Source organism: Pungitius pungitius, chromosome 2 (assembly GCF_949316345.1).
Source record: "Pungitius pungitius chromosome 2, fPunPun2.1, whole genome shotgun sequence".
Lineage (NCBI taxonomy): Eukaryota > Metazoa > Chordata > Actinopteri > Perciformes > Gasterosteidae > Pungitius > Pungitius pungitius.
In genome coordinates, this window is record NC_084901.1 from 14878313 (window position 1) to 14894074 (window position 15762).

Genomic DNA, 15762 nt, shown 5'->3' on the forward strand with positions numbered 1-15762 from the left:
ACCTGCAGCCTGATCAGCTGCTCTCTCCGAGCGGCGCCCTGTCTGTTGCCTCTAATGGAGGCCAATATATAGATAAGTGTGCCTCGCCAGGAAAATCAATATCGATGTGGCCCCTGATGGTTTTTGAGTTAAAGTGCTTTGTTTTGTGACACAAAGAGGCCGCGGGTCCTTCTATTAACGGTCCCCAGTCAACCCTGAGACGCAGCGTCTCAGTCGGAGACAGCGGAGCGTTGCATTTGCTGGAGGAGAGAAACCGAGAGCTTCGAAGAAGACTGCGACGAAGAGCGGCCAGAGGAGGGCCAAAAGAATGTTTCAACTAAAGGGAGACAACGACATCAGAGAAGCTTATTTTGCTGAGGAAGAACACAGTGGCAGAAATGGGTTTCGTGTATTAAAAGGAGCACATTTGGTTTGGTGTGAATATAGTTTTAATAGAAATGAAAGGAAGCCTCTTCTCAACTATTATAATTCCAGTCATAGTACATGTGGGCTAAAAATAATACATCCCCAAAGAATTATATACAGGGTGAATGAAAATATATTTTACAATTGTAAAACACCTTCCATCCAGGTTCTTATCAATCATCAATTGAACTGCAATCCTCAAGTAGCTATTAATGGAGATTGTGTATCTGAAAATATTCATCCTTAGCCAAACAATATGACAGTGGTGAGGTCAGAAGAGAGGTCGTGCTCTCTGATGAGCATCAGGCAGGTCTTTGTATCGTTTACATCACACTTTGTTCCACGAGCTGACGGAGAAACAGACACACAAACTTAGCAATACACACAATTTGAAGATAGGGATGAAACTTAGTCCAGTTTACAAATAGGGAAAACATGGATGAGGTTTCTTAACAGAACTAATGGGAGCTCAAAGTTTTTTACAGATAAAACCTTCGGACAACAGCGGTTTTCTTTAGTGCACAAACGTACATTTGTGCTTTTTGGTAAAAAAAATGGATTAATTTAGACTAAAAAGTAAACTACAGTTGTGACGGCCCGATTATTTAATTTGTGAGGTATGTGACGGTGGAATGAAACTGGATTCAGCAGTTTGCACACCAGCCAGATGTTCCAGTGTGTGTGTGTGTGCGTGTGTGTGTGTGTGTGTGTGCATCTGTGGTGAACTAGGAGGCGAGGGACTCCAGGCCGGGAGACAGCACCTCAGGCCTGAAAGACGTCCAACCGTGTGAGCTCGACAGAGGCGGGCTCGAGCCATGGGCGGCGGGCTGCGTGGTCTCCACGGCAACGGCCGACGCCATGGAGCACTCGTACCCTCTGTTGTGTTTGGACAATGTTCCCGACTCTTCGTTCACATGGTTGTCGCCTTGTGGAAAAAAAAACGAAGAAACAAAAACACGGGACACCATTGAAAGCTCGTGGAACAGGAGGTTCATCTTGGTTAGGGTGGACAAAGGAACGAGGCCGATACTCCGCATGGAGGCACAAAGGGTGATTCCCCTCCGGCTCAGCTACCTGATTCTGAAGAGCAGGACGGGCAGACATCTCTCCTGGGACAGCCCGTGTCCAATGCAGCGGGGGGCTCCGACATGCTCTCATCTGTCACGCTGGTCTCGCTCACATTGTCCACAGAGGGCTGTTTGTGGAAGAATGTTCTGCTCCTGCATCGAGAACAGTCAAAGCATTGAAATAATCACTGACTCACAACCTTTATAATGTCCACATGTTGGTCCTGGACTCACAGAGGCCACCTTTGCACTGACACTATGTGGTAGGAATGATTTAATTGACAATTAAATTGCAACACAACATAAACGTTTAAAATGCTTCCAGAAAACGTGACGTGTAACCGACATGTGGACCAGAAGGGCTGAATTTAACTTTAGAAATGGACTGTGAGTCTATGCCTTTTAGTGTATTTTCATGCACGTGAGAACCTTTAAAAAGACGCAGCATGAGAAGCAATTTGTGTCTGTTAGCGCATATCACCGTGCGCTTTGTGATGGTTTACTCGTGTGTGTGTGTGTGTGTGTGTGTGTGTGTTTGGCGCTTGAGTTTCCCTCCTCAAGTGCTCTCGCAGTCGAGTGCAGAAGGCAATTTGAGGCAGAGCTCTTGGCGGCCGTGTAGCGTTTCCTCGGGGGTCACAGCTCAGCGCCTCCATTCTGTGGCTGAGAAATGACCTATTTTGATGTGTAATTGCTGCAGAACAAGCTAAACCAAGCATGTAATTGAAAGCGTGCCTCTTCCACACAGGAAGCCTAGAGAGCAAACGGTGGGATGCAGTAGGTGGATGGGGGGGCCGCGCGGGGGGGCGACAATGCCAACAGCCTCGTCCAAGAGATGGCAAAACAACAGTGAAACAAATCAGCTGAGGTGGAAAAGAAGGGGGGGGGTCGCAGCAGGTAGTTCACCTAACCGGGTTCTGCATGATGCCATCGGTTCCACATGTGATCTGCTTCCTGTGCCCACCACCACCCCCCTCCCTCCCCCCATCTCGAGGTCATGCCGAGACACCTGCATTACACTGCCTGTGCCCCCCGGGTTCGATAGACACCTCTAAACGCTGTCAGCTCCTTCCCGGCTGTCGGTGCTGCCCAACGTTACAGAGATGGATCTGCCATTGGAATGTGGGCGGGTTCTACTTCCTGTACCGGAGCGATTACTCCAATCACTGGATTCACCCATTTACCACTTCTACTAAACCCATTCAAATTAGAATTACCATAAGAAATCATAAGGATATACCATAAGAATATCCGTTGAGAAGGACTATGGGAATGTATTACATGAAATGCAGTTTGAAACATTTAAATATTTGACTTGCATAATAGTAAATTTAGCATCATATTCATGTTAGATTTGTTTTCCCTCCTTTCATCAATAATTCCTCGTCCTCCATCGATGGTTCCTTCTGTGCTTCGTTTTGTGTTTTCTTCCTCTGTCTTCTTTTCCTTTTTACCAGTTTTACTTACTTTTCTTCTTCCCTCGTGTTCCCTTTTCTCCAATTGACTCCCCTCTTTCCTTTTTCTTTCCTTAATTGCCCCTCGTCTGCCACTTCTCCTCCGACCCCCCTCTCACCCGTAACAGTAGGTGACACAGGCAGCGATGGAGAGCAGGGAAACGAGGGCCGCCATGCAGGCCGCGATGACCACGTTCCTCCTCTTCTCCTCCTCAGCCTGCTGGAGCTCCCCCCACTGCAGGTCACTGAACTGACAGCGTTCCCCCATGTAGCCCAAAACACAGCTGCAGTGGGAGAGAAGTCCAACGAGTATCCATAAACACATTACAGTTATTTACAATTCATTGTGGGCTTTCGATTTTTGTGACCACGAAACGTTCTGGAAAGCATATCATTAGCGTTAAACAAAGTAAAAACCTACATGTCAGCTGGAATGATGGAGTCGAATCATAGAAGGGATTTAAATGTGATCATTTGAGGGGACAATCACAAAGTTAAAACAGATTTGTTCCTAGAAAGTTATATGCAGCCGGTGATTGATGCTGTAAAGGTCAAATTCAGAATCCTACAGCCACTGTGATGAGGTCATGGCTTTAATAATGGGCCAACAGGGACACCTACTGGTTGTGCGCGGTAGTGAATCTCATAAGAGAAATAATTATAATAGTAAATGAGGTGCTCTCATACTTTCTAAGAGGAATGCCACTTTAAAATAACTACTAATATTCTCCCTGACACGGCACATTTCAGGACTATTGTTAACTCATAATTGGATCAACGGATGACCGAGTCACGCCAGCTCAGGAACATTTATTTACTTGCAAGCGTATGACTCCATTTCAGGGTAGTAGAAGCAGACCCCCTGGTACAGACAGTAGGACTCGTGGGAGGACGGGCAGCTCTGTGCCGAGTTTCCATCGTGGTGCCGGGTGGACACGTCAGCGGGCCTACTGGTCCCCCCCCCCGGCGATGTGGCCTCCAACTCTTAGGAGAGGATCGGGAAGGCCATTTTGTTGGATTAGACAAATGGACCGTGTGGCACCTTTTTAAAATATCTTTACTTTAACAGCAGCAAGAGCAAACGCACTTATCCTGGAAAACACTGACTTCGCTTAAACTTTTTCGTGGAGACGCACCTTGACATGTCTTCCCGTTGCCCTGGTAACCAGCCCGGCACTTGCAGAGGTGCGTCCCCAAGGCATTCTGGCATTCTGCGTTGTTGTCACACGTGTGCGTTCCCAGCGAACACTCATCAATGTCTACAAAGAAAACGAGAAGAGGTGAACAGTCTTTACATGCCTGAAGCATTCATAAAACCAATGTATTCATGATTAGGCACTGATTCCATCAAGTCAGTTGTCACATGACCTCCTGAATACTGCGTTTAGACAAAGAAGCAGATGAGTATTATTGGCTTTCACGTAAGGCATTTGTGTCGCGATCATCTTTGCTTCCAGAGCGGCTCGGCCACCGTGAAATGTTGTTTTTCTAGATCTAAAAGTTAAATCTGCTCCGTTCTGTCACACGTGAAAAGGTCCACAATCTCGACCCATAATGATGCAAATAGGATAAAAGAATCAATATGATCCCCATACGTTTTCCTCAGGATGTGTTCCTTTATACACGCATTCCCGGGAGAGAACTACTCACCCACACACAGCCGTCCATCACCTGTGAAACCCTCTGGACACACACAGGTGGGGCTGCCGGCCCGCAGCAGGCACCGTGCGTTCGCATCGCAGCCGAGCGGGTGGCACTCGTTCTGGTCTGACGGAGGAGGGTGAACACGTTTAGTCAGAAGTCACATCTTGAGGGGGGGGGAAATGTCCCTCAACGATCAGGGCCGTCACCTGACACCATGGCGTCCGTGAAGGGGGTCGACTCCTCCGACTTCAGAGCCGGCTCCGCCTCGTCAGCTGACAGCCCGGGTGCGGTGGGGGGACTTTTGTTTTTAGTGGCCGATGCATCGGTGGTTTGTGGACTGTCTCCAGAACCTTTTTATAGCAAAAGCATTGTCGATGAGTGGGTTTCCACTTCATAGCTCGCGCGCTTCAGGTGAGGTGGCTGAAAATGTGTCACCTGCTGATCTGCTCCACGCGGAGCCGGGCGAGCAGCTCCTTCCGTCGGGCGACAGGACGTAGCGTGGGAGACAGGAGCATCGGGCCAATCCCAGTTCGCTTTCACACACCTGGGCACAGCCTCCATTCAGGTGGAGGCAGACGTCGGCCCCTGAATATTTGTATGCAGAAGGACAATTCATTTTAAGGACGACTTGTTTGTTGCTGCCAGACAACAAATACTTTCATCTGAAATGCTTTAAATATTCATTTCAGCAATCATCCCTCATTCAGCCCCCTCTGAATGCACAGGAATAGTTTATTCAACGTTTTTCGCTCAGCTTAGTGAATGCTGACAGGTGGAAGAAGGCCACATCTCACTGATCATGTGATCATCTGTTTCTGTACCTGGTTTAGCGAGAGGATGAACCACCACAATGGACGCCGGTTGGACCATGTTGCCGTGGATACGTTGCAGCTTCTTCCCCGTCCGCTTGTGCACGCTCCTCAGCTGGTTGGGCTCCCGGTCCGATATCCACAACCTGTCCTCAAACACCGCAAGGTCAAAAGGTCGACCTGGAGGAATCCGAGTAGAGGGGAACAAGTTTACCAAGTGTATTCTGTATCTTGTGTGGCTGTGATTACAAGAACACCCGTTAAGGAAGGACTTGATAGACTCATGTAGAAGCCAGACATGTCACATGTTACATGTTCGTACAAGCCTCACCTACTTGGTTCTCAAACAGGACCTGTCGGTCCGAACCATCCAGAGCAGCGGTCTCCACCAGGCCCCTCCTCTGATCGCACCAGAACAGACGGTCCTCGGTGAAATCGATGGTCAGGCCGCTCGGCGACACGAGGTGGGAACTGGCAATGACGGCGCGGCCTTCCCCCTCCAAAGAGGCACTTTCCACGACAGGATGGGCCCCGATGTCAGTCCAGAACAACCTCCTCAAAAGGTCCACAGAGCAATGTGAATTAGCCATCGGGGACGGATTAAACCCACAGAACCTCCGGCTGCTGCACAGCTGTTTTCTAAGGATTCCCTCTAGAAGTTTGTAGTTTTAACTTGTGAAAGTATCCCTCTCGTAGAGCCTCACTCACTTTGCCAAAGGATGAACTGCGATTCCTCTTGGTTTCTCCAGCCCTTTGCTCACAATAGTTTGTCTGTTTTGCCCGTTTAAGGTGCTGCAGTCGACGGTTGACTGGCTGCAGGACGAAGGTATAAAGACATGTGTACAAGTGAAGACAAAAAGAATAGAAAGTTTGACAATAGAAACAACGAACTGCTGTCCTACAAAACCACCATTAAAGTACACATCGGCAAGATAAAACTTTCAGCACCTAATGAAATCATCTCTTCATCCTAACATCCCTCACCCTTTATCCGTCCAGTACATCCTGCGGTGGATCCAGTCAATCGCAAGACCCTCTGGAGAGTCCAGACCGTCGGAGACGAGGACCTCTCTGGACCCGCCGTTCAGATCCACCCGCTCAATTCTCTTCTGACTGACGCTCGCAAAGTACACCTTCAAAGGAGGAAGAGCGATTTATTCAGTGTTCACAATAGATCAGCTTCAAAGGCCTTCGAGACATTGCCACTATGAAGTAGAAGAGATTGTTTTTCCTTGAACAGGCTTTCCAACCACAGTGTCTGTCCACTAGATGTCCCCGGTTGTCTTCACAACAACTCTCGAGGACTTGTGACACCAGTCTGGTACCAACTGTACAGAACAGCAATAAAAACACCCGAGAAAGTTCCCATCTTACATTTTTCTGGACCGGGTCGTAGTCCAAAGCGATGAAAGCTCCTCTGGGATCCTCCACCAGGGTTCCATCCCCAGCGCCTTCGGGGTGAATTTGACGTACATCCACCAGATTGGCCACTAGTAGGTACGGCGGCGGCCCTGAAGAACCGCCATAACACCGCCAGCAGCGGGAGTTAAAGCCGGCGTACCGGTGGTTACACACGAGGGCTCAGCTGACGCCATGGGCGTGACTCACCAGAGGCAACGCAGCGCTCGCCATCTCGCCGCAGCTGGTAGCCAGGCAGACAGCCACACTGCCACCCACTCGGGCTGACGGGGGTACAGAGCTGGCTGCAACCGCCCCTGTCTGCGGACAAGCAGCCTGCAAAGGTCCACACGGTGTGTTACACATGCACACGGGCCCCTTTTTCTCAAGACATGCTGATGCTTCACGCGTCTTGTTGCGGGTAAGACGTTAGAATGCGGTGCAGGTCGCCGTCTCTTTTTCTGAGTTCTCCTCTACACTCTTTATCGGGATTATGAAACTGAAGATTAAAGTCTTGCTCAGTCGAGTTGAGACAGGCCGCTCTATTGTTTGCAGCATTCCCCTGGCTGCAGGTGAAGCAAGTGTTAAATATGGATCCATTATGTAGCAGGGAGCTGTCTACTGTGCCACTGTGGTGATTCATCGGCAATAGAATAGCACTTATTTTTTTATTTATTAATATTCTGTAGGCGGACAAATCAACACCTCAGTGATGATGTCCTACTCTTACCTCTCACCTTAATGATCAATACAAACCTGCTGTGCTCACTCTATCTTTATGACTTTGATTCAACTCTCACCTATATTACATTTAGATATCTTTGGCTGGAAATAATGTTGTCCCTAAAATATCAATTTAACAGAATGACCAAAAATCTGAAATATCGCACTAGTTCATCATTCCCAGTTTCCCAGTTACTCTACATAAAATCCTTGAGATTTAGGAGGTAAACTGTAATAAAGTGCTTACCGGTACAGGCTTGTCCATCCTCCTGGAGTGAAGATCCTTCAGGACACACACAGACAGCCACCCCATCTGCTGTCAGACATCCCTCACCACACTTCTTTGTCATATTGCCTTCACACGGTGTGATTTCTGATTGTGGAAAGGAAAGCAATGAAATGATGTTATTTTCCATGGTAACATTAATGGTACGTGTGAATGACTTAAGATCCCGGAAACACAATTAACAGAAGTTAAATAATTTTCTGTTCTCCGGCGGTTCGTTTTGGATACTATCACAGGTCAAAGGGAAGTTCTTCATTTGTTTGAACTTTCCAGGTTTTTTGGAAGGCTCACAGCAGGTTGTAACAAGCTTCTTAGTGAAATCCCTTCACCAAGTCCGCCGTATCAAAACAGGTGTGATGAGAACGCATCCAAAGCCAAGAGAGTAAAGGCGATGTGATGTTAGCTCACATGAGCGTGGCATCTCCTGGGCCTGTGATGGCCATGGATAGAGAGGTGTGAAATAGTTACATCTGTTGCTCCACCGCTGACTGGTTTTGAGGTACGTTTTTTAATACTTCATCAATCGTGGACATTTTGAGCAAACCTGTAGGAGAAACTGCTCTATAGATGAAGTTAAAAAAGACAAAATATATTGCTTTTCTCAAAATTAATGGAAAATTGCTGTTTTTAACATTTTTTTTGTCTTGAATCAAAAACAAGACACGTAAGCAGTGCTCTGCCACGTGATCTCGGTTGTTGACTCCATTGTCTGCCCCTTGGCTCCGTATTTGTTTTCATCTGGACCTTGACAAAGGTTGTCTGCTAAACGGCTTAGAGCCCACAAAGCTGCTGACCAGATATGTTCCCTTTTCAAATGTCACCTCGTCATTTAATCTCATTGTGTGGCCTCCACTGTCCTGCTGGCCTCCTAGCTGGGATATTAGAGAAGATATTGTCTAATGTATTTTTAATGGGGCTGTCAATATAAACGCGTTAATCTATGCAATTAATGTGGCCGATATTAATGCAACTAAATGTTTTAACGTAGTTAACGTACGTTTGTTTGCTAAGTTGACTGCGGAAACGAACCGGGCGCTAGCTGCAGTCAGTCAAGATGGATAGAGCTTTTTGTATTGGAAATAAAACTAAACTAATGAAACAGAGGCGCGACATAGAGAGGAGAACTGTGCAGAGGAATCACTCCACGTGTCAAACAGAAGGGGGGTGAGTGGCAAACGGACCACTTAAAGTACCGCTATGCTAAGCTAGCTGCTAGGCTAAGCTAGCTGCTGTGCTGAGCTAGCTGCTAGGCTGCTTCCATCTCAACTGTCTGCAGAGGACCACCAATGTGTCCCTAAACGACACGTGAAAAGGACGTTGAAAACGTCCTGCTAAATGTGAGGGGATTGTTGGCACTTCAAACACAGCCGTTAAATGATGGAGAGTTGAGGGCAAAGTGCACGAGGACAACAGGAAGAGTCGCTGGTTCAACATGTTCCACCAGGTGGAATTCTCTCTCATATGATCAAATGTGAGTCGTTTTCTGTTTAAAATAACAATAACAACAACATCTAAAATACACGGTTTCAAAAGTGATTGCTCATTAATTTTAAAATTTAGTTTTTAGAAGAAGATCAAACATTCATTAAAAACAACATTGTAAAAACAACAACAACAACATTCATTAATTGCCATTCATCGAGATTAATGAATTTCAAAAGAGGAGATTAATTCGTTTTTTTTTTAAATCTATTGACAGCCCTAGTTTTTAATGGTTTGTAAACAGATAACGTGTGATATCAGATTAAACGAGACAAAAGCTAGAAGAAAAAAAATTAATTGTCATTGAATCCTTGACAAAATAAACTGTTATTTTTTAAGTAAATAAAGATTCTCTACACATTCCTACATGACTTAACTATATTTGTGCCAAAGCATTAGATTGTCTGAGGTATCTGTTCCTTAAAATAACCCGTTGTTATGCTAGCAGACAACAGACCTGCTTTATGGCTACGAGGAAAAACCAGATGCGGACTGTGGTGGAAAAAAGGAAAAACGGATATCTGGATTATTTAGACTTAAAATATCATCACGTTTTATTATAGCACTTATAGCACCAACAGGCATATTGGTCTGATCCTAAAAAGAAAAAATGTTCACTAATTTGAATATGAAAGCCCTTCTCTTTGCAAACTAGATCTTTACTGACAAAGTGCCACTGTTTTAACCCAAATAATTTAACACACAATTGACAGCTCACATGTGTCTAGTCTAGGATGCTGAGCACATGACCCGGCCTTTTTATTGGCTCCTTGGGGTCAAAGTGGTGTCTGGAGGACAAATGCCACCTTTTTATCGGCACAACAAAGAGAAGAGTTTCTAATCCGACACCTGAGCTGCTTTTGTTCTGCTGACCAAAACAAAGATTTACCACAAAAAACCATAATCATCCTTCCTTCTAATTCTTCTGAAAAATAGTTCTTAAAGCAATCCGGCTTCACGTTAAAGAACAGAACACTCAATCAAGTACAGATAGTATCAACATTATCAGGAGTATATTTGCAATTTCTTAAAGCCTCAACTGCACTTGCATGGTCTTAAACTAATGATACTATTTAGGAATCAAAAGTAAACTTGAGGAAAATTGGGTAACATAACAACAATAATACAAATATTTCCCACCGCACCTCCACATGTCTTCCTGTCGGGTAGGAGCGCATATCCTTTTGGGCAGGTACAGAAATAGGAGCCCGGGATGTTTTCACAACCAAGAGAGCAGCCGTGGTTCCAATGTGCACATTCATTCACATCTACGCCACAGACAGACAAAATGTGACCTGTTATTCATGTCCTTTAGGTGCTTTTACATAGTTATTTATACGTGAGGACACAGGAGAAGTTCATGTTCATGATGGCTAATAGACCAAAAATTGTTCCAGCTTAAGTAGTGGGCAGTCAGTGTTTGTGTGCATACTCCTTGGATAACATATTTATTCTTGATGCATTTTCATTGATTGTATGTGACGTATACCAACCTTCACAATAAGAGCCTTGCTTACTGAGAGCAAAGCCTTCAGTGCACTGGCACGTCCCTTGCTCGGCTAGACTGGAACACACAGTCACGCAATTTCCACTCTGTTCGTCACAACCTGTTTGAAGGGATGATTGGTAATACATCGCTGAAGTATTTTTGTGTGGGATTTGTCTCCAGTAAAAATGACGAGTGCCTACAGAACACGTTAAATGTCAAAGTTCAGCTGTAACCTGGAGGAGATGATTGGGAGTCGTCCCTTGGCTGGTTGAGGGGATGCACCACCTTGATGCTAACTGGCGGTTTGGCCATTTGTTTTATGTTAACATCCAGTGGCTCTCCACCAGTGTACTTGTTCACTTGTTTTATCACCCGAGACGATGCATCGGTGTAGTACAAGTGCTCCAGAAAGACTGATATCCCCAGTGACTGAGACCTAGAAAACAGAAGCATTTCATCCCAGTTTGCTAACAAATCCAAAATGATAAAATGAGTGAGAGGACTACAACAGTATGCTCACCAAAGGGGCCGGTCTATGATGTGCAGGCCGTTGCCGTTGTAATCACAAGAGGCAATGGCACTTTCTCCCTGTGGACCAAACTGGACCCAGAACAGTCTTTTGTCCTCTCGGTCAACTGACAGGGCGCCCAGGTGCTCTGCTATCTTTATAAGTGTAGTTTTCATCTGTCCTGTCACGTCAGACCGCTGGATACTAGGGCTCATCCCGCCAGACAGCCAAAATAGAAACCTGCAGGATATTAGTTCTTAACTGAGGGAGGACTTTACAACCAGCATTGCCAAATTTGTAAATTTATAAACTTTCAGAGAAATATACCAAATGTTAATACAACTCTGCACATCCACTGAGGAAATGTAAATCTGTAAATCTAAACTCATATACAGTAAAATATACATTGGGGTTATTTGCTATACAAGCCCAGGAAAAGGAAAGCTAGTTTTTAGAGCAATTACAACATGACAACATGAAAGATACAATGATGATTGTTTGGGAGAATATATGTGGATGTTTTCTACTTTTCATCTGCCTGGATGAGAATGAAGGGCCATCATTAGAAAGAGAAAAGTGAGATTCAGAGTGCGTTACCTGTTGTTGGGGTCAACGTTTATAGAATTTGGTTGGCGCAAGTGCCTCAAAAGAGTCTTTTCGTTTTTCCCATTCATATCCATTGTCTTGATTTTTCCCTTTTCTCCACTTGTCCAATATACACAGTTCCAAATCCAGTCCACTGCAAGGCCCGAGATATGTTTGTCAGATGAGTACAGCTTCTGGAAAAGAAAAAAGTTCAAACCTTTTTCATCAAAAAGATGAAAGCACCATCCTTGTTTAGAAAAAACAGTATAAGATTTGCTATTTGGTGCTCTCATCATTGGTCTTCTTTATTGCTTCTTAACCGCTCTACTGATCCATTGCAGGACTACATTTAAGCCAAGGGACTTTAGGGTAGCCACATAATCACCTGTCTGTTTGCTCCTCTCACTGACGCCCTGTAGATGACCCCCGTGTGTTTGTCGGCCCAGTAAACTGTCTCCTCTCTGAAATGAAAGTCAAGCAGGATTGAGCTTCCCACTCCTGCCACGAGCCTTCTCTGGTTCCTCCCATCGAGATCCATCCGATGAATAGCTCTCCCATGGCCAAATATCAGGAATGGCTGTGAGGCTTGACGAAAGAGAACATCAGGTCTGTCATTAAACTTTGGAATTCCATTCTTAAGGCCCTAATACACAAATGACCTGTTTTTAAAGGCCTCACTGTTGTAGACAAAAGTACTTTAGTGTATGTACTTTTTACCTGACTGCAGTCGTTTACAGCGCTTGTATGAATGGAGTTAATTTACCATAAACGAAACAACCCAAGGGTATAGGAATGAATCAAATCTGCTTTGTTGCAGTCAATAAAAGTTAGTTATTTGTATTAATTGCATGTTCATCAGCATTATGTTTAATTTATGGGCCCAATTAGAGTGAAATAATTTAGGATGTGGCTACCTTTTTTTCATCAACAGTTTGCTATCATCCGGTTAGTTTTTGTCTTTTGACTTTAGGCCTTTTACAGTGGGTTTTTAGTCAATTGTAACCTTAAAACCTTAATTCTGCTCTACCCACTCATGCCACTTTAAGAGCGATGGCCAAAAACCATAACACCACTGGACCTCAAGGCTTCAAAGCTGCCGTCTACACACCAATCTGTAGACTCTGTGACTGACCCCACTTCGTATATACCTTTTCTGGTCGTGTAGCGTCCTGTATCAAGACAAAGCAGGTTAAAATCACCCCTGTAGCATGTAGTCGTCTTTGCGCCATTCATTTTGTATGTATGTATTAATCTATGTTGCTATAGCAACACCTTTTGTCTGCTGCTATAATAGAGCTGTGTCATAAGTCATCGACTAACCTTCATTTTGGACAAGAAAGATTTATGAATGTACATCGGCCTTAGACCAGTTGAATGCATTAAGTGAACAATAATGTGAAGATTTTAGCAAAGAGTGATGAGTCCTTGTTGTGTGGTTAAGTTTGTCAAATTATCTCTTTAAAAAGCCGGTTCAAGGCTGTAATGTGATGAAGTTCAAGGAAGACTCTCCCTGGGATAAAAAACGTTCTCCTCTGGCACAACGTCACCCTCCTCCATCTTTTCATTCTGACCAGACATGGAGTGAACGAAGGTTATTTTCTCTTAGTACACACCATTCATATATTATAGAGCTGATAAAAAGTTATGAGCAGCAAAAAAATTTGTAAATGGAATGAATAGACGTCCCACCGAACAATACAGATTGAGATTGAGTTTGCTCCACAACCAACTCAACTATGATGCAGATCTGTGTGGCTATCAATAAAAAGTTCACTGGTCAGTCACGGCAATACCGCTGTCCCCTGCAACCATGGATACCAGTCTTCACTCAGTGGAATGAAGAAAACAAGGAGAAACACCAGACAAACGGCACAATGGATGTCTGGCCTGGGATCCTGAAGACGGCTACTGGTGAATTGCTAGGAGTCGTCCAGATGAATCATTAATTGACAAGTTCACATGGTGGTCAGCATGATTATTGACCTAGCCAGCACAGTTCATAGGTTTCTTTTAAGAAACCTTCTATCTTTGAAACAATACAAGACAGAGAAATATAAGGCCCCACATACAGCTTCTCCTGCATGATGTGGGAATCAATATCAATGTGGATTTTTACTGTTTTACAGTGTGGATACTTTCATTTGGGAAGTTTCAGTGGCCATTATTTATGCTAAACTTGCTCTTTGGGCTCATTAAAATATCCTTATCTTTTATTTGAGCTGTGGAGGAAATATTAAACCCTCAATAAGCAAAAGAGCATGTTGATGTTAATGGTCTTAGATTTCAGCATACTCTGTACCAACCTATACTGTTATATCCATATATACTTATGTATATCTAGATATGTATATATCTTGCCGTAGATTCTAGAACTGGATCAGTCCTTTTATTCAATATAACATAGAATAACTGGCCTGTCATTTCCAAAAAGGTGTTTGTTTGTTCAGCCATCTTTTATATTGCAGCCACAAATTGTATTTTTCAAAATGGAATAATTCAAATATAGTTTTTTTTACATGGGGCTCAGGTCTCCAACATATCTGTTGATGAACTAAGAGAAACTAAATCAACTAAAAGGAAGATAATCTGTTACTGTGACCTTTGATCTTTTTTTGTGGGGACACAAAATTGTGTCAGAGTATTGACATTCATTATAAAACATAACATACATTAACTGTATTCTCTGGCATGATGGTTGAAGGTAGAAGAAAATGAACATCAGAGATCACCAGCGGTAAGATTCAGTCCATGTGGCGTCCCACAAACGACTCGGGCTGAGCCTGAGATACTCGCACTCCACCAGAGACTGTACTTTAGTAATATTTATTTGTGCCTTATGAAATTAGTTCTCGTTCTCATGCTACGCGCCCTGTCATATTATTTAACGATTATATCAGAAGTACCCAGAAGACACCGCCTGGATGGTTAGGATTGTCCTCCTGACCATCCTGACAAGCGCTAAACTCACCCACACAGCTGCTGTTCCTCCCGGCTCGCGATAGACGTTCATCCCAACATGCCGTGCCGAGGGCCAGGGCCCCGGAGCCCTGCACCGTGAAATAGATCAGCGCTGCCGCGATCGCCGCAGCCAACATAATCCTGCACGCCGTCCTTGTCTCGGGGAGCCGCACACTCGTTTACTCGTTCTCAGGCATTCCCACTCTTAGCACTGGCACACAAGAATTCCCCAAAATGAAGCAACATTTGTTTATGGACTGTGGGCATTCTTGTCCAAGACTTCAACTCAAAGAGACAACACAGCTTCACATGACAGGAGAGGCTGCGCTGATGTAATACCCCGATGAAGAGATTGGGGTGCTCAGAAGGACGAGTGTAATACTGCCGGTGGAGTGTTCGGCAAAAAGAAAGTGCTGTGTGGGGATCCTCCTCCCTCCCTGGTTCGGCCCCCGATCTGCCAGCCTGTATTGGAAGCAAAGATTGAAATTCCTGACACCCCCGTGGTAAATGTTGCACATGCTAGTCCAGCATTGGAGCAAGATCTTCTTTGACCTGAAGTGAGCGTCTGGAGCATGGGCTATGTAAGAAATGAGAGGGCTGAAGAAAGGTCTCACATAATAACAACATCACCCCCCCACAGCTCCCCTCTCCCTCACTCATGTCTTTTCTCAATTTGGATGCGTGTGTCCATCGGAGTTTTTGTGTCTGGGACATTGTTGGAGATGAACATTGCATTTAAGGCCATTAGCTTAACCACAACCCTAAAATATGAATGTATTTATTCATTTGGGGAACTAAAGTGACCCTTAGCCTGTTTTGTCAAAGTATAACGGCATTTATCAATAACATGAGTTACACACAACGCACACAATAGACACACTGTTTTGTGTCTTTGTGAGAGGTCATTGTGTCAGACTGTCTCCTGCTGAAGGGAATTGGTGAGTAACTTATAGAGAA

The 15762-nt window shown here is 44.7% G+C and overlaps 1 protein-coding gene across 1 annotated transcript; it reads right to left on the bottom strand.

The window, feature by feature from the left end:
- Window positions 1–417: 417 nt before the first annotated feature.
- Window positions 418–15173, bottom strand: egf (epidermal growth factor). The gene is made up of 22 exons (XM_037462681.2): window positions 14816–15173; window positions 12233–12432; window positions 11860–12041; window positions 11275–11502; window positions 10988–11190; window positions 10759–10872; window positions 10411–10533; window positions 7745–7870; window positions 6985–7110; window positions 6751–6887; window positions 6361–6509; window positions 6085–6189; window positions 5708–5931; window positions 5389–5556; window positions 5003–5152; window positions 4774–4917; window positions 4574–4690; window positions 4060–4182; window positions 3742–3907; window positions 3043–3207; window positions 1480–1625; window positions 418–1330 (listed from the first exon to the last, which is right to left on the bottom strand). The coding sequence occupies exons 1-22, from the start codon at window positions 14940–14942 to the stop codon at window positions 1131–1133; spliced, it is 3423 nt and encodes a 1140-aa protein (XP_037318578.2). The 5' UTR covers window positions 14943–15173; the 3' UTR covers window positions 418–1130.
- Window positions 15174–15762: the final 589 nt, after the last annotated feature.